At 37.9% G+C, this 19,333-nt stretch overlaps 1 protein-coding gene across 3 annotated transcripts in view; it reads left to right on the top strand.

Moving 5' to 3' along the window:
• TRRAP (transformation/transcription domain associated protein) overlaps positions 1-19,333 on the top strand; it is a 136,461-nt gene that overhangs the window by 94,989 nt on the left and 22,139 nt on the right. For 2 of the 3 annotated variants that reach the window (XM_019542096.1, XM_019542097.1), the window contains 8 exons: positions 1,880-2,075; positions 2,402-2,667; positions 3,565-3,665; positions 7,695-7,896; positions 11,798-11,962; positions 13,433-13,523; positions 14,609-14,808; positions 15,849-16,110. In XM_019542096.1, the coding sequence (XP_019397641.1) occupies positions 1,880-2,075; positions 2,402-2,667; positions 3,565-3,665; positions 7,695-7,896; positions 11,798-11,962; positions 13,433-13,523; positions 14,609-14,808; positions 15,849-16,110 (1,483 nt within the window). Of the gene's footprint in view, positions 1-1,879; positions 2,109-2,401; positions 2,668-3,564; positions 3,666-7,694; positions 7,897-11,797; positions 11,963-13,432; positions 13,524-14,608; positions 14,809-15,848; positions 16,111-19,333 lie in introns of all 3 variants that reach the window. The other variant, XM_019542095.1, reaches the window with a different exon arrangement.

The raw sequence follows: 19,333 nt of genomic DNA, 5'->3' as shown, positions 1-19,333 counted from the left end.
TGATTAAATACCTGCAAGAAAATTAAATTTACATGATGAATGGGAGTAGAATGAAGGTTAAGCTATTGTGTGAGCTGATACTGAGATGATTGTAGGAAAATATTACTTTGCTTAATTTATTTTGTTTCAAGAGATTTGACTTTGTAACTGTGGACTGAGGGGTGGAGGTTTTTTTCATTTTTTCTTTTTTTCTTTTCTTTTTTTTTTTTTTTGACAGTTATCTTATTTGGTTGATTAACAGTGAATACAACTGGTATCTGTTGAGAATTAGTTTAGAGAATAGTACATCAGTTTTATTGTACTCTAGATAATTAAATTCCAATAAAAGTTTGTGATTCTCTTCTATAGATTGTTGAAGTTCAACAAGATGTCTGCTACTTCTAATAGGTGTGAGACTGCTGCCATCTTCTGTTTGTTCCTTTAGTTTATCTGAGAAAACTAAATAGGTGTGAAAATCGTTTTCTTAATCTGAATCATGTCACTTGGTTTAGGGATGTGAAAAAAATATTAGTGCGAAATAAAACATGCAAGAACTATGAGTAATTACAGATTCACCCCTCTTCTGGTTTTCATGAATAAAAAGGTTTAAAAGAGAGAAAAGTCTGACATAAACTGCAAGATTATAGGAAGGTGTTTGTAGCCCAATCCAGTACAGTAAAATCTCTGTTATCCTGCATTCTACAAACCAGGGTACTTTATTAACTGGAATTTCTGCTTGGTGGGGCAAGGAAAGCTCGCGCGTGGCAGCCACCCCTGTCCCCTACCACCCTGCACTGTTGCTGCCACCCCACTACACCATGTTATCTGCCTCAGATAACCACAATTTTTACATAACTGGTACCTGGCATTCCTCACTCATGCCAGATAACAGGGACTGTATATGTATAAAGTTATTTAGTTGTTTCCTTTAGAGGTAAACCCTAGTATAGCTGCTCAGTGTTTGATTGGGGGAAGAAAAAGAATTTTTTTTCTTCCAAGTATACAGAAACAAACCTGTACTACTAATGGGAAACAATGGCTAGAGTTGGTAAGCTATGCTGGGTGCATAAAAGATGACACTGTGTAAAGTGTCATCAAAGAAGAGACCACAGAGGAAACTCATTCTTATCCCATTACATGGTTAACTTTTGTGGTCCCCTGTTCCTATGGGTTTATTGCTTATTTGCCTCCCACAGCACTGCCTCCTCACCACTCCCCTGCTCCCTTCCCGTGTTTTGTATTCTAATCACACACTATCTTTTATACACTGCTCTGTGCATGTCCTTTCACAGCATCTGATGAAGTGAGCTTGGGCTCGCAAAAATGTTTGCTCTATATCTCTTAGTTTGTCCTGTAAGGTGCACATCGGCCCTGCTTTCTACCTCGCTTCAGACTAACACGGCCAGCTGCATCGCTCTGGTACTCATTTGCCTATCTAGAGAAGATGAGAGATTAAAATTACCAAACTGAAATTTTGAACCTGAATGTGTAGGGAAAAGCGTGGGATTTTCAGGCAGAGCGCATGCCTCAGTCATGCTGTTAGGTCAGTGTGTCAGTGATTCCCCCCCCCCTTTACTAACATCTTAAGGTCAAAATATTGATATTTTACTTTATTTTTGGCTTAGTGTTGAATTATATAGACTGACTGGCTGTCTTACTTGAAAGTCCTGAGGTCACCTGATACCCTATCAATAGCCAGTTCTGCAAAACTAACAATATACATAGCTTAGTTGTTGTTCTAGGTGACTTAAGGGTCAAAGTGTTGATGGCGATCTTCATCAGACAAAATGATGTCATCAGCTGATTACACTTGTGTAGTGCTGGAGTCTTAAAATGGACTTCTCTAATTAGTGGGCAAGATTTGCTTCTATTTTAATTTATATTCTTTAAATCCCTTTAGGCAGCTCAGCAAATCATAGAGCTTCAAGAAGCAGCTCAAATAAATGCAGGACTACAGCCAACTAATCTTGGGAGGAACAACAGTTTACATGATATGAAAACTGTTGTAAAGACTTGGAGGAACAGGTTACCCATTGTATCAGATGACTTATCTCACTGGAGCAGCATTTTCATGTGGAGGCAGCATCATTACCAGGGTAAAACTGCCTGGTCCAGCATGCATTCATCATGTAATTTTCCAATCAACACACTGTTTAAAAGACTTATTTTCTTAAATGTCTCCTTTCTTTAGTTTTAAGCACTTTGAGTCTAGTTGATTTTGTTCGTTAAGTGAAGATTTTGAAATAGAACTTAATTTTGAAAGTTTCTTGTTTTCCATGCTTAAACTTCAGCTTGAAAAATGTATCTTAATCTTCCACTTTCATAAGCCATATGTTCATATGTCATTAATAACTGGTAAAATTTTGCTTTATGTACCGTTTGTTTTCTAATCCTTAACTTTTTACTTCCTTTGCATCTCCAGCCATTGTGACGGCCTATGAGAATAGCTCTCAGCACGATCCCAGTTCCAACAATGCAATGTTGGGAGTTCATGCTTCAGCTTCAGCAATTATCCAATATGGAAAGATAGCCCGAAAACAAGGACTGGTCAATGTGGCACTGGACATATTAAGTCGTATTCATACTATTCCTACTGTACCTATTGTGGATTGTTTTCAGAAGATTCGACAGCAAGTTAAATGCTACCTTCAGCTGGCGGGAGTCATGGGCAAAAATGAGTGCATGCAGGTATGTGAATCAGATATGCGTTAAGGCATGCTGCTTGGTACTCCTAAATGAATTCGGTTCATGTTGATCATAATAGGTTTGTCAGGTGGAGAGCAAGGGCTGAAGTAGGACACCCAGTTATGCCAAAACTTGATTATAATCAAGGGACTAATGTATGAACGCATAAAGACAGTGATTTGAAGTAACAAAATTAAATACAGTTAGTTAATGAAATGAACAGAAAAATATAATTCAAAAGAATCAATCAGCATAGTAAAAAACATGCAAATTTTCTAAAATCTGTATTAAAATAGATATCTACCGAGAGAGCGAGAACTATCTATAGATTTTATATTTCTGTATAGATACAGAGACATATAAACGAAAGGTGCATTAAAGGCATACTGTATGGAGAAAAGGAGAAAAGACTAACAGAGAAAAGACTGTTTGTCCTAAGACTAAGTGAGGACTTAAACCAAAGTTTTAAGTGACCTACTGCATATGTGATGAATGTCGACGTACAAAAAGTGAAACTGAGCAAGTTAAATGGAAAGGAAAAATGGGATGTGACTATAGGTAAAAAAAAAAAAAAAAAAAATAAAAGCTGAGATTGAGTATAGGGTTAGTGAAGTTAAAATAGAGAAGTGAATCTGTCACCTGGCAAATGCAAGTTATAGTCCTTCTGGAAAGAATTTCATAAGAAGGGGAAATGGAGATTTAAAAAAAAAACCTCACTATCATCTTAGATTTTAGGGAAAAAAAAATAGGAAATTCTTTTTAAAAATATTGATTAATGGCTTGTTTCAGTTACAAGTTAAGTTTTAAAGTTTTATTTTGGCTCCTTTTTTATGAAAGCATTGTCCTATATTGATACAAAATTAATATTACAAACTTTTTTCACAAACATGGATTTAACAGGGCCTTGAGGTCATTGAATCAACTAATCTGAAGTATTTCACCAAGGAGATGACTGCTGAGTTCTATGCACTGAAAGGAATGTTCCTAGCTCAGATTAACAAGTAAGTATGGGTGAACATGCATCTGGTGGAATTTCAGCAGGGATGTTTCAACAAAATATTTAAGCAGAAAAGTTTTTAAAATGCTAAACCCAGTATAAAAGCAGGTAAAAGATGATCATAGGAACAAATTGACACTTGGTTTTTGCGATGTTGGAACTAACGATGCTTACTACTGTACATCTTCAAATATTAGAAACAAACTAAAATAATCCTTGCCTCATCTCTGTTCAAGTAGTTTTATGTATGGTGAGGAGAGAATGCAAACACCTAGGGGTGCAAACCAGACCTTTTCCTAATTCCATACCTAGTCCACTAGACATACAGGTTGTACAAGTGCACAGATTTCTAGTATGATAGTATTTGCCAAAAGGAAACACTTTTTTTGGATACAGAATTAACTTTTGGAGTACCGTTCAAACAAGAGAAAGCTGCATAAACTTAGGGCTGCTAGAACAAGGCCTTCTAATCTGAGTTCATTGTCTATCCCCTTATTAACTGCTAAAATAATGCAGCTCATTGCTGTAATTTGGATTAGTTGGACAAAACAGCTAGATCACAGTTCCCCAAGACACAGAAAGACCAGGTGTAAACTGTTTTCATACTGGGGGATAACATATTGTGAACTGTGGAGGCATTGTTAGCAGTAATTTAAACACCCAGTATTGAGTTGTCTTTTCAATCCACTTTGTCACTAGGGCTGTGTGAAGCTTTGGTCCTTGATTCAATCCCGATTTGGTGGCTGAATCTCTGAATCCAAATTGAATGAGAGGACCCTTTAATCTCTCAGAGTCAAATCAGAACCCTCCAAATGGATTTGGAGAGATTTGGACATGGAGACAGTTTTAAACATTTTTTCTACATACCTCTAGGTAGCAGGGACTCAAATGCTGCGATGCTGGGGTGCATGGAGCATCCCACAGGAGTGCAGAGGGCTAACCAGCATGCTCAGCCGACCCGGAAGTGGACCAGAAGCACTTACTGTGGTCCACTTTCGGGTCTCCTGTGGAGCCCCGACCCCCGGCTTGGTGACTGGTGCCTCCTGGGTCTGGGGGGGACACCGGGGGGGCACCCGGGGTCCCCCTGTGGCCAGTTGCCGAGCTGAGAGGGGTGGGGGGTGGGGCCCAGCATTCTCCCTGGCAGACCCGGAAGCAGCCCGATAGTACTTCCGGTCCACTTCCAGGTTCGCTGCTGAGCATGTGGGCCCCCCCACGCTCCTGTGGGATGCGCTGTCCATTCGCAAGCTGCACCTGATACCTTAAGGTAAGTAGAAAAAACTTTTAAAGCTGAGTCTATGGCTGTTTCGCCTGAATCCGCATCGAATCTTTGGATTTGGAATTGGATGAATTGAATTGGGGACAGTGATCCGAATCAACGAATCCAATCTCTGTCCCTGATTTTTGGGCTGAATCCAAATTGAATATGGCCCGTTTCATGGTCCCCTGTTTGTCACCTGTCTTTTTCGTGTTAACAAGTTGTTTATTATTACTGAGGAGGATGTGTGGTGCCTTTAATCCAGTAGGACAATTAATTTATGACCTCTTGGTCAAACTTTGTTTCCAGTGATACCTTCACAAATTCGGTATTATTCAAGAAGTTTTGTGTATATACTTCTACAGCCAGTATTCCTGTATCTGGTGTGCAGGGGAAACACTTCACGTCTGCAATGTAGTTGTTTATTAGGTGAAACCCATCAGCTTTTAAATTATACACTGCAACACTACACAGCAGTTTAGGTCAGAAAATGATGAATATATTCTCCAATGGAAACTAGAGAGAATTTTAAATAGGCAGAATGTAATTACTTTGATGGAAAGTGCAATAGGTTCTTTAATGACCACAAATGGGCCTTAGTTTTACACCTCATCTAAAAGAGGCAGTTTATATTTTTAGTGGGGGCAGATGAAGTAAATAATTAAAGCTGTCTGCCTGTATTCAAAGTAGTTCTACAGGGTAGAATGGTAATCTTTTAAAGAGATATTTACTCTTTAATTCGTTCTTCCGCTTGCCAAAAACGTACCAAATTTAAGCATTGTTTTTAGTAAGAAAATCCTATTTTAAACAGGAAAAGGGGGCAAGTTTTAAATTGCAGTCTCTGAGAAAGAGAGAGGTATTTTCTGTGTGTCAACTGCATAGGAAGCTAAAGGTCACCTGTGGATGTACCATCCTTCTTTGCTGCCCACTCTGCAAGCAAGGTGATAGAAGCAGTATAAAAGAGTCATCAGAGGTGTCAGAGTGATAGATAACACGGAGCAAGGGGAGAAAGGAAAGACTAGTGACAAATCCTGTTGTTAGAAATGGAAAGTAGTGATAAAGAGAGTCATTTATCAGACTGCTCCCATAGTAATCTGCTCCAGGACTGCAAAGCCTAGGACATGGCGAGCTGTTGGAGAAAAATTAAGTGGTTGGATAAAATTGAGGCTAATTAGTTTTTAAATAAGCTGTTCAATAGACGAGGCTATTTTCATTCGTATTGTACTTTTCCCCCAGTGCTAGTTTGTATCACTCCAGATTGTAAATTGTATGGTCATCTTTTAATTTGGTATGTATATCATGTATTAATATGAGCGTTTACAGGATTTAAATAGATTCTAAACTGTAGTTTTTATTCTCTTTGTTAACTTTTTTTGCTTCAAGTGTAATTTACCACGTATACAGTTTTATACAGATTCATAAGTTTAATTTAAAAAAGGATGATTCACCTCAAATACAAAAATTGGAGGGGAAAATGTTGAAAGTCTTCAAGGTTACCAATTCAATATGCTATTTTTTAGTTGCCAAAAACCTTTATAATCCTTCTTCCTGAAACTTTAAGTATTTTAATAGATGTTGTCTATTTTTTTTTTTCTTTCCCCTTTACGCCCTTGCTTTTACTCTTGAAAGTTACAAGTTCTGTCAGTAGAGCTGTAAGTGTTCCCTTCCATGCCATGCTGATTTTGTAACCTCATTTAGATAGATAGGATCCTCATTTGAGTCTGGTTTCTGGGCGAGGAGTTTGGATTCACTGCAAATAGATGACCAGTCCGGTGGTGATTTCTACCACGTAACCTCCTCTCTTCCATTTTTGTTCTTCACAAGGAAGCATTTGTTGCTACACTTTTTTCCATCGCTTCTGTTTCTTTCCCATTTTTTCTCCCCCAGGTTTCATGCCCTGTTCCATCTGTTGCAGGTATAACCCTGGTCAGTTTTCACTGCATCTTCTGAGATCATTGTGTGCAAGTGCAGCCTGGCATAGTACTAATGATGTGCTTTTCAGGGAGAAATGTTAATGTGAGATGAAAACTAACTTTTCTTCCTTCAAACCTAAGGATCATACCTGCACGAGCTACTTTTCCCCGTGACCTAGCTGTGTGAAGTATTTGGAGCGGATCAGACTTATAGTGCTGGTAAATCAGCAACAGAGAATTTTGCAGGGCAAAGTGTGTGGGATTCCTACTGTCACACAAGGCACATATATTGGAGTTTTGCCAGAAGTGGTTAATTGTAAATTAGTTTTCTTCTCCACTCCCCCCCCACCCCTGCAGACTTTTTCAAGCTTGTTTGATTATCATTAGAAAATGCTGAGGTAGGCTACCACAGATGATTGTGACTTCACAGATGAAGACGACAGTGGCATGAACAGATTAATTGTTAAAAAAGAAAGAAGAAAGACTACTTAATGCATTTTCAGCATTAGCTGTGAGAGCTTGCTTAAAAACATAGTCTGCTGTTCATAATAGGAAGTTTTGCAGCACTTTCTTGGCAGCCATACATTTTTAACAGGATTTTTCTGTTCCCCTTATGAAGCATTTGTTTTCATAAATGTCCAACTTTGCATAAGACAGATGATGGAAAACCGACGTAATAATATGGATGAGCTCTTTTACCAGAGAAATGAGTAAAAAACCAAGTGGTTATTATTAAGCAAATAACTAGGTTCAGCCCTGGGTATATTACCACTGTGACTTTCTTATGTAGCTTAGTTATTTTGATATTTGTTTTTTATTGAGGTAAAATGAATATTCACACTTTTCACTACTTGTAATCCTGCAGGTCAGAAGAAGCAAACAAAGCTTTTTCTGCAGCAGTGCAGATGCATGACGTGTTAGTGAAAGCCTGGGCAATGTGGGGCGATTATTTGGAGAATATTTTTGTGAAAGAGCGTCAGCTACATCTAGGTGTATCTGCCATTACTTGCTATCTGCATGCCTGTCGCCATCAGAATGAGAGCAAATCAAGAAAATATTTAGCAAAGGTAAGGCCTAAAAAATGTGTTTTAATAATAATAATAATAATCCATTGGCTGGTACACAGCTGCGTACCAAGGCAAAATTAAACCCTTGCATATCAACATTGACAGGGTTAATATTATTGGTGTAGTTTAAGCATATACTCTGCTTTGTGCTGTTTCTGTAAGCCAAAATAACTGTGGGGAATTAGGAATGTAATTAAATGATAGACAATCATAGCAAAGTAGGCTTGGAAGGTCTCGGTAGGTCATCTAGTCCACTATCTCAATCTAATTCAGTATGCATCACTGAATGCATGGGTACTAGATTCATAGATACTGGGGTTGGAAGGGACCTCAGCAGGTTGAGCCCACCCCCTTGCCCTGGCCAGGAAAGAGCACTGGGGTCAGATGACCCCAGCCAGGTGCTTGTCCAGTCTCCTTTTGAAGACCCCCTGGGTAGGGGAGAGCACCACCTCCTTTGGAAACCTGTTCCAGATTCTGGGAACCCTTTCTAGTTACTTCTAGACTCCCTTGCTGTCTCTCTCCCCCCCCCCATGAATTTGTAGACAACCATAAAATCACCTGTCAGCCTTCTATTGTGGAGGCTGAAAGGGATCCAGGTCCCTGAATCTCTCTTTGTAGGGCTTTACCTGCAGACATATAATCATATAAGTGGCTCTCCTCTGGCCCCTCTCAAAGTTATCCACATCCCTCTTGAAGTACGTACGGCTCCCAAAACTGGACTCGGTACTCCAGCTGTGGCCTTACCAGTGTCTCATAGAGGGGAAGTATCACCTCCCTAGCCCTGTTTGTGATGCACCTGCTAATGCATGATAAAGTGGCATTAGTTTACTGATCACTTCATGGCATTGACAACTCATGTTCATCTTGCAGTCAGCTATGACACTGAGGTTGCTTTCTGCTACAGTGATGTAAAGAGAGTCATCCCCCAGCCTGAAAGTGTGCTGGTGATTCCTTCTCCCTAGGTGCAGCACTTTGCATTTGTGCTTGTTGAAGTGCATCCTATTCTGTTCTGCCTACTTCTCCAACCTGTCCAGATCCACCTGGATTCATTCCCTGCCCACTAGGGCGTTTACTTTAGCCCATAATTTGGTGTCATCCGTGAATTTGGGCAGTGCTCTCCACACTCTCATCCAAGTCACTGATGAAGACATTGAACCGCAATGCTCCAAGGACCGAACCTTGGGGAACTCCGCTGCCTACATCTTTCCAGGTTGACACTGACCCATCCACCACCACTCTGCATGCATCTCATTAGCCAATTTGCCACCCTCCTGACTGTAATCATCTGTCATAGCTGCTCCGTTTATTTATGAGAGTAGGATGAGATACTATATTGAAGGCTTTCTTAAAATCCAGGTAGATGTCCTCCACCTTGTCGCCTGCATCTAAGCATTTTGTGACCTGGTCATAAAAAGAAACAAGGTTAGTCGGGCAGCATCTACCTGCTGTGAACCCATGCTTGTTGCCTTTCAGCATTATTTTTCCTGCTGGACTCCCACAAATGTGATCCTTGATAATTTTTTCAAAGGTTTTCCCAAGGATAGAGGTGAGGCTAACTGGCCTATAGTTACCTGGATACTCCCTCCTCCCCTTCTTGAAAACAGGGACCACGCTGGCCCTTTTCTAATCCTCTTTAGCTCTGTCCCACACCCTGCCCTGGTTGGGCAGTGCGTGCCCCTCCCTCCCTCATGGTGGTGGCCTCAATTTGGTCCTTCCTCCCCCCACCCACTTCTTACCAGCTAGACACTGCTCTCCACCCTGCCGGGCTGCATATCAGCGATCTGATTGGTATTGGCCAATACGGCTGGTTAATAATCAAACATCAGTATTGGCCAAAAAAATCTTTATCGGTGCACTCCCAATATTTAGTTGATTTTGCAGATTCGTTGGCATCTGACAGGGCTGTGCTACGAACGCTTCTGTTGCAACCTTTAGTTTGTACCCTCTGGGCTATCAATTTTTGCACCACCCCAGCCTTCATAGGTCCACAGGTACAAAAAATATCCTTTGTAAGAGTGGCACATCCAGTATGCTAAAGAATCAACTCCCAGTCCAGTTAGACAAAATGTTAAGGCAAAAAACCATTAGCTAAACTTTTCTTGCTTTTACACTTTGAATTCCGCCTTTTAACTCGCCCGAATATTTAACAAGTCAAAACACAGAATTAACTGTGTAGCAGATTTTTTTTTCTTTTGTATTTCAGCTACTTTACCACTACCTCTTTCTTCAATTTAATTGTAGAGGCTTGTCCCTTCTGACTCTTTCAGAAGTGGTAACAATGCATCCGTGCTGCCACAATGTCAACAGTGGTTGAACTTTACCCAGAGAGTCTTCAAACAAAATTAGCACATCCCTTTCTGAAATCTCTTGGGCTTTGTTTTTTTTTTTTTATTTTTAGTGCATTAGACAAACACAATTACCACCTTTGTGCCCTGCTGCTAACTAGAAATGCTTTGTTGGCAAATCACCACATTTTACTTCAAATGTCTTAAAGAATAAAAATTACTTAGATACTTAAATAAAAGGTGCTTGATATATCTTCATTTATATTTTAAATGCAAAAACTGCAAAGTGGTATGGCTTATGCAGTTAGTCAGGAAAAAAAGACAAACATTCCAGTATCAGATCATTTAGTTTAATAACGTCTTGTCTACATTATGAATGAGAAATAGACAGAAAAGAAGGCTAGCAAATGTGCTATACATCCAAATTTACATTGCTGTTGAGGCTTTAATTTTCCCATTTTTGCATTTGACACTTTTACTGCACAACTTTCAGTATTACTTGCTTAATGATATTAACATTGTTTCCAAGTAGATTTTGAAACTTTCATCATAATGACGTGTTTGGGTTGTTTAGTCTAAGCCCATTTTTCTGTGAACTTTGTTTTGAAAGCTTTTGTTTTTTTTTAAAGTATTTGTGCATTATGAAAAGAGACCTTAGAATTTGCACCATGTAATGGGAAGTAGGAATCGTGTGCGTGTGTATGTATACGCACACACATACACATGAAGGTTTTTAAGCCCTCCAATTTTCTACCCTCCTTGATGTTAAAGTTAAGGTAGTTCACTATCACTTTTATTCAGAATTTCCTTTGTTACATTTCAGTAAGATGCATCCAGTTTCTCGTATGTAAATTATTCCTGGCACAGTCACGACACAAGTCTCCTTGTTGAATGAAAGCAGAAATCATTTCTAATAATGTCAGTAAGGTCCTTCATTCTCCAAGGGGATCAAATTTTTCTGTGTTCATAAAGTCAGCATGGAAAGCACCTAATTATGTGTACTTTAGGTTTTCTTCCAGAATTATACCAAGGTAAGAATGAGAGAAGATAGTTTCTACTCTTTAAGATGCAGTCACCACTGGATACATTTGGCAATACCTTGTTTTACATGTTCATTAATGAAAATGCATCTTTCTGTGTAGTGGTTTTAACACGTACTCTGTCAAAAATGTAACTAATTATTAGTTGATTTTGGATGATATTAGGTATAATCAACTCTTTATCAATATTCTCATGATTTACAAGTTTTTTTCCCTGATACCTTTTTGGAGCTTAAAAAATGTACTTCACTTGGCAATATAAACTCAATAGGAATATTTTATTATTTAATGATTGTGTGGATATCAGATTATACAGTCTAGTATTTTAAATGACCGTTGGATTTTGATTTTGGCATATTTTGTCTTGTGCAATAGGGCTGGCTGGTACTGGGTTATCTCCTCCTAGAATAAATGTTTCGGCCAGTATTTAGGAACCTGAAGTTGCATATGTGTTTGGAGAATGTCAGTTCCTAGGAATCGGATACCGTGAATCAGTTATAGAAGAAACTTGATTTCCATATGATATAACTTTAATAGACAACTTAATATGTTCTCTTGAAACTTTTCTTCTTTCAGGTTCTCTGGTTACTGAGTTTTGATGATGATAAGAACACATTAGCAGATGCAGTCGACAAATATTGTATTGGTGTCCCACCTATCCAGTGGCTGGCTTGGATTCCACAGCTCTTAACATGCTTAGTTGGCTCAGAGGGCAAGCTCCTTCTAAATCTCATTAGTCAGGTAGGATACATGCATGTGACTGAAGATAGCTTCTGATACCTTTTAGTGTTCATACTTTTTTTTTTTCTGTTGACCAGCTACAAATATTTTTTAAAGAAAAATGAAGGAAGCTCTAAAATTCAGTCTGTGCATTTGATACTGTTCTCTAATATGTTTCCATACTAGAGGGGTTGGAATAGTTGAAGAAGTGAGGATGAAATTTGAGGGATTAAATGGAGGTTTTCTTAAAAGAGAGAAAAAAGATGTGTGAGAGCAAAAGTATTAACAAAATGGCAGTTGCAAAGAAAAATGGTATTTAGTACTCTCCAGAAGTCTTGAGGAGACTTTTTTCATCAGCTGATTTCATTCCAGTTTGATGTTGCCTTGCTTTATAGGCATGGACTCAACTGTCTACTGAGGACTGGGAATGAAACCTATTTGTACAGTTCTTCTGGATACAATTTTCCAAAGTTTGTAGGGGGTGCTTCAGTTCCATTTGAGAGTTGATGGGGTCTCTGTACAGATCAGTGGATGCATTTCATGAGCCTGTCTTTGGAGATGGTAGGAGGAAGGGTGTCAAGAAGTACCAGATTTTGTGAATTAGTTCCTAGCTGTAAAAAATGTAATGGTTAAATTCATTAGAAATAAACTGTTGTCATTTAAATGCCTCTTGAATCACTTATTCATGGGTTGGCATCATAGCACGTGTATACCTTATGTCTTGACTTCTGCCCAGTTACACACTATAACCGTTAGGGGCACGGTAAGATTGCTTCCTTTTATCTTTCCCATTTGGATGTAAGTAGTATAATAAATAAGTAATAGCTAGCGAAAGTTCTTCATATCCTATGCTTTCCTCTGTCAAATAGACTACTTAGCTACATTGTTTCTCTCATTTAATGGAAGTTGAAATTTATAGTTTAAAGACAAAAGCTGCATGTAAATGTCTACTCAAGCTTTTTCATAGGAGCCATAAAATCTGTTTGTTGTGAGTGGTATCTCTCGTTACCTAAAATGTTTTTTTGGGTTTTTTTTTTTTTCATTCAGTGTTGCAATTATGTAGGTTAAGGTGGTTCTTTTACAGGTCCAGCTACTAACAGCATTGGTTCACTGACAGCCATGGTCTAATTTGAAGGCTAACTGGTATCATTATATCTGTTTTTCTTCCATTTTATGCACCAGTACAATCTTTGAGCTGGTCCAGATTATCTAGCTGTATTTTCAGATGTGATAGGCAGTGTGATAGTGAGGGTCCTATTAGCCATTCCTTACTACAGTGAGAAGTCTTGCCATTTTATTCTCCTTGCATGTGTTGTTTCTGAAATGAACTTTAATTTTCAAAAATTGTTAGTAAAGCAAGGAATTGTTTTATATGTGTTTAGTACAACTATTGCTTAGCTGTAAACTTGATCTGTGGTTGGGCATGATTTCATCTGTAAACAAATGATATAGTGAATAAATGTTATTTCCTGCATATTTATTTTTAAATAGGTGGGAAGAGTCTATCCCCAGGCTGTCTACTTCCCAATCAGGACTCTGTATCTGACATTGAAGATAGAACAACGGGAGCGCTACAAAAGTGGTGAGTGTGACTGGCTGGCAGTTGGCAAGTGTTGCAAATTTGTCTCTGTTGTGAGACACCTTGACTACTTAAGAAAATGAGTTTTTACTTAGTCATGCTTAGAGCTGAGGTAATGTTCACGGTTATGTTTTGGGATCAAAGACTCGGTTTATTTATTTATTTTGGGGTGGGAAGGGGGTGCATCTCAAAATTATGTACAAACACCTTTCATTGGGTAGGTGCAGTAATGCATCCTCATCACATTAATATGAAAACTGCGCACGCTCAGTAATGGATTTTTGTATTTGTTAAATGTACAATTATCCCCAATACATGACTAGGGTAAGATTAAGTTACTTGCCAGGGGCATGCACAGTTGAATTCAAGTCTCTGGTCCCAGCAAGCAATTTTAACAGAAAATCCATCCTTTCTCCTGTCTGTTCAGTGTTGATTGCAAGTCCAGGTCATGTGGCACTCCATTCCCTGATGGATGAAGACAACTTTTAAGATTTATTTTTAGTGTGTATGTTCATGTTTGAGATAATTGTCTTTCAGTGAACCGCCCATACAATTTAACTTTAACTTTTCCTTTAAACACTCTCTAAAATTCACTCATGCTCCCTCTGAGTGTTCATTTAAGTACAAACAAAGGAAGGGTTTTCAGGTTTGGGCGTACGTTTTTTGGAAAAAAAAAATGAGGAATTTGCCCTGTAGTTTTGAGGAACAACTCCTAAGTAAAATCACTACATTGAGCAGTGTCTTGGTACTTGTTATTTGTTTGTTCCATGCCATCTTTCAAGACTCCTAGGCAAGCTACTTGAGCTCTTCTTTTCTAGGTTTATTGTTACAAAGTGTGTTATCTAGCTAATTGCCCACTACACTCAAAGCAATAGATTTATTTTCTGCGTAAATTTTAAAAGGAGTTCAAATAATTTAATTTCAAATAATTAAACAGTGTTTACAACAAACCTGTTTGCTATCTGTTGAATTGTAGGAAGCTGATTACCACTCAACGCCACATTAAAGTGCATGCGCAGATGCACCCACTGTGCAGTAATCTGAGAGAGATCTGTGAAAGTAACTATCTTTCTTGGATGTTATTGCAGATTCTGGACAGCAGCAGCCAAGCTCAGTGGGAAATCAGTCACATTCTGCGTCAGATCCTGGACCGATAAGAGCTACTGCCCCGATGTGGCGCTGCAGCCGAATCATGCATATGCAGCGAGAACTCCATCCGACGCTCTTGTCCTCCCTGGAGGGCATTGTAGATCAAATGGTCTGGTTCAGAGAGAATTGGCACGAAGAGGTATTTGGATTTGATACAGCCGTTAACAGGTCTAATTCACATGGGTATGAGATGCACAGTTAAATGAGCCTTGGGTAATATTTCTCTTGATTATTATTGAACATGAAAAGTAGAATGCACTGGTTTATTCTGCAAATCAGCAGTTCTGATGGTAGGTTTAAGCGAGTTTAATTATGTTTATATTTTAAAAGTGATACAGATGTTGAAAGAAAAAAAAAACTCTCCTGAATAATTATTGGTGATAATTATGCGGTATGATAAATATTTCTTCTAATTTTAGGATTCCAGCTGCATCCTGTTTTGTAACTGAATATTTTAATTCATGCACTTTCTTTTTACTTTCCTTTGGAGTGATGGCCTGTGAAATAAAGGCAAGAATTACTATATGAAATTTGACTTGAACTTAAAAAGCAAGTGCAAGATGTACGTTTCAGTGGAATCTTCCCAGTCCAGGTTTTCAAATTATTTACTTCAGTGGTTGGTGTTTTTCCCTTTTCCACTGCTCTGTAAAGACTGAAGACTTTAAGATGCCCTCTAATTACTAATACTTCATTATATGGAATATACTACATTATGATTCCTAGCATACTTCAAGATGCTTTAAATCTAAAACTAAATTACAGTTTTCAAAGGAACAAAGTATATTTTGTGAGGTAGTATTTTTATGTTTAATTTTGTAATTATAACACTCAGTTGTAGTTGTAAAGCTCAGTCCATACATTACATTTGTAATTGTAATGCTTAGTTCTGGGTTTGGATACATGGGACCCTGACGCTGGTCATTTTTTGCTGAAAAGCTCTCCTTTCAGTCATTCAGATTAACAAAGTTCGCTGTATTTTGATTTAAGGTCTGGCTCTTGCTTCCAGTGTTTTATCAGTTTAATCATTTAGATTTGTATAGCAGTTTTGAAAGGGTCATTTTACAAATCAATGTATTCTGGTTTCGATGGCACTGAATTTCAGTACAATTCTAATGTATATATGGTGTCAGATTTGAAAGCCCCAGTGACATTGTAAGCCTTTTTTTTTCTTCTCTTTAGGTCCTTAGACAGCTGCAGCAAGGCCTGGCAAAATGCTATTCAGTTGCCTTTGAGAAGAGTGGAGCAGTTTCAGATGCAAAAATCACTCCCCACACACTAAATTTTGTCAAGAAGTTGGTCAGTACCTTTGGAGTTGGTCTGGAGAATGTGTCTAATGTCTCCACCATGTTTTCCAGTGCAGCTTCAGAGTCGTTAGCTAGAAGAGCACAGGCTACAGCCCAAGATCCTGTATTTCAGAAACTAAAAGGGCAGTTTACAACAGGTAAATTCTTAAAACAGGTCTTCATCTATTTCTAATCTGCAGTAAAAACATTGTGTTTTCTATGGTTCAAGTCTGAAAATGTGTAATTCTTCATCCTGTGTCATTTGGGAGACAGAACAGTGAGTATGGAACAGCCAGCATTTTGATTTAGCAAAATAATGGAACATTTGAGTGTCTGCCATTCCTGTCTTATGTGGAATAGTGAAAAAAAATCATGCCAGAAAAGTAGATCGCAAGATGGTAAAGGAAGTTAAGCTTTTTAGATTCTTGCTATAATTATAGTTACATTATACCTATGAGTACATTACAGTAGTTTAGAGGACTAGCACTTTTTAAAGTGTTTACTTGATGAATTGCGTCAAAATTCCTGGCAAATGAAAGCCATTAATAGCTAGGCAGTTTTTCATCATAGTAAAAGCACACAGTTGTAGTCACATAAAATTTAATGGCATTTTTCACCCAAAAAATCCAGACTTAAATTTTTTTGAAAAGTCTTCCAAAACTATCTATAACTGAGTGACGTTGGTTTTGCATTTGGATAGTTAGATTATCACATTCTCATTATACACCTTCACTAAGTTATTATATAAATTGGATCAATAACTGTAGTCAAGTCTAATAAAAAGGAGTATTTGGGGTAGTAGCTTATTTGCTGTGTTCAGTTCCTGTTTGCCAACAGAATTATAATAAAGTGATTAGTCGATGTATATCTGATGTTGAATTAACATTGTAAGAACAAGACTACAGGGCAATACTTGGGGGCTGCAACACTTGCTGAAAAGTGTCCATTTTACACCTGTTTATATGTGAGAAACAACAGAAGTTAGTTGTTTATTGGGTTTTTATAACTTGCTGGGTCACTGGATGGTAGTGGCACAGAGACCTATCTATACTTTTTTGACTCACCGTTGAAGAATTTTTATCATTTAAATAAAGTTAAATGGAATATAACCTTACCGACACAGGAATATACCAAACTTCAGTTTTAACCATGAATGAAAAGAATCAAGATTTGTTTGGTAGTATCTTTTATTGGACTAGCTTTGCAGTTGGGACAGATGTCAGCCAAGCTTTCTGGGTCCAAACCACCCCTCTTCACATCAGAGAAAGAAGCAGATACAGTCTAAGCTAAATACTAATTGGAACAGTGTAAATGAAGGTGATTCTTTTTAAAAGAGAAGTGGCCAGTTAACCTGTAGAGCAAATAGATTTCCTCTGGAGGCATGAATGAAGGGCTGTCAGCTGTCTGTCATGTTCTTTGCCTGACTGGCTACCTAGTGTTTCTGTAACTTCAGGTTAGATGGCTGGTAAAACCCACAACCTGAAGGAGCATTAGACTGCTTTTTCATCTGGTTCCTATCCTTTTATCTGCCTAGCTTGGATAATCTTAGTAGGAATTAAAATGACTGTAAGGGTCGTTGGAACTGGCTGTATCAAGGTGCAGTCCCCGGGGATGGGAAGTCTTGCTTTTGGAATTTAAAGTTAGTGTTTGTAAGAGTGTGTAGGCTTTTGAGGTCAGCTCTGCTACTCAGTGTTTGCTGAATTCAGCAAGAAGTTACACAGTGCCTTTTCAAGCATTTCACTTACCATGATGTGAAAATAAGTGATCTGATGGGAATCTTGTGAAAGTAGCTCTGTCACAGATATGACCTACATACCTTGTGCACATTATGTATTGCATGATGTACTCTTTGTGGCACAACAGTTGATAATGGAAGTCCTGAACCATATGATTAAATTTAATGGATGAAAGCTGCTAGGGAAGGAAACAGTAGTTGAAACATTTCACATGCCTCTGATTATCTAAAAATTACAGGGAATCAAAAGATGGTTAATCTAGATATTGCTTTCCTATTTAAAAAAAACCCCATTGTTTGCATATTGCAACAGTGATTTGGAAACTTATTTATGATGGAACACAATGTTTTTATAGTGTTATGTTTATGTTTTTAATTAGTAACATTTCCTTTGGTCACCTTTTTCTCCCAGATAAAAGCACAGGGTGGTGGAGGGGGTGGTGGGCTATAAAGGAGTATTGTAATAACGCTTGGCTAAAACTTCCTAAGACAAATGCACTAGGGACTGCTAGCCTGATAGGTTATCTAAAATGTATGTGCATATACTTGCATACTTACAGAAAACAGATTGTAAGATGTTTAAATTAAGTATTTTGTAGTATCTGTCTTTGTGGGGAAGAATAAATTAGACTGATAGTATTTTTGTTCCTTTATGCTCCAGCTGTTTCCTTTGTTAGTTTTGAGGACTGAAAAATGGCACTTAAAGATTCTGGTTTTGTGTCCAGTTACAGCTTTTACATTTAAACAAATGTAAGGGAAGGTGATTTTCCTGGGCCTAATTAATTAAATGAAGAACATCTAAAGTAATCAGGATATGAATTTTTCTATTAAATTTTCAGTTTAAGGATAAGTAATTATTGCCTGATTTTTTTTTTTTCTTGCAGACTTCAAAATTTATTTCAATTAAGATTAAGCACGAATAGTTACAAGATTAAAATAACTATTTTAGTGAATGCTAGATTAGATTATGTTTTAATCTATTAAATTTGGGGTTTAATTTAAAGTTGAAGTGTGGAAAAAATAGAGGGAATTGGTCAATTTACTTTTGTGGAATTTTATATTAATTCACTATGCAGAAAGTGAAATTAAGTTTTTGATTAATTTGAAATAATTGTAGGAACTCCATTACCAACATTTAAAAAAAAAAAACCTTATGAGCAGAGCAGAGACTCTAATAAGTTTGTAAAGCAATTATTAAACATTTATTTTTGTATGCTTTGAGGCCTGTTCCTGTCTGAATTGATGGGAAATGTCATTGTGTCAGCCTGTACTTGGAACATTTATTTGTATTTATAATTCTTAGCAGCTATTGTATTTAGAATTGCAGAGAAGTAGGGCTGGAAGGGACCTCCAGAAATCATCTAGTTCAACCCCCTGCTTGAGGCAGGAAAGATACTGGGGGCCGTATAGGGCTCAAATCTGCAACGTTGGCATTAGTATCACCATGCTTTAAGCAACCAAGCTAGATGGACCCTAATTTACTTGGTGTGCACATATTTACATCTCTTGTTTTCCATGTCTTCTGTAACACCTATTTATTAGGCCTGTGCAAAGCAGCTGGTATTCACTTCGGATTCAGCTGATTCAGGGGACAGTGATTCAATTTGGTGATTTGAAACACTGTCCCAAATTGATTCAGCTGAATC

The sequence above is a fragment of the Crocodylus porosus genome, unplaced genomic scaffold, assembly GCF_001723895.1.
Source record: "Crocodylus porosus isolate Cpor-Errol unplaced genomic scaffold, CroPor_comp1, whole genome shotgun sequence".
NCBI classification, from domain to species: Eukaryota; Metazoa; Chordata; order Crocodylia; family Crocodylidae; genus Crocodylus; species Crocodylus porosus.
Note: the sequence above shows the minus strand (reverse complement) of the source record. Positions and strands in the feature narration are given on the sequence as shown.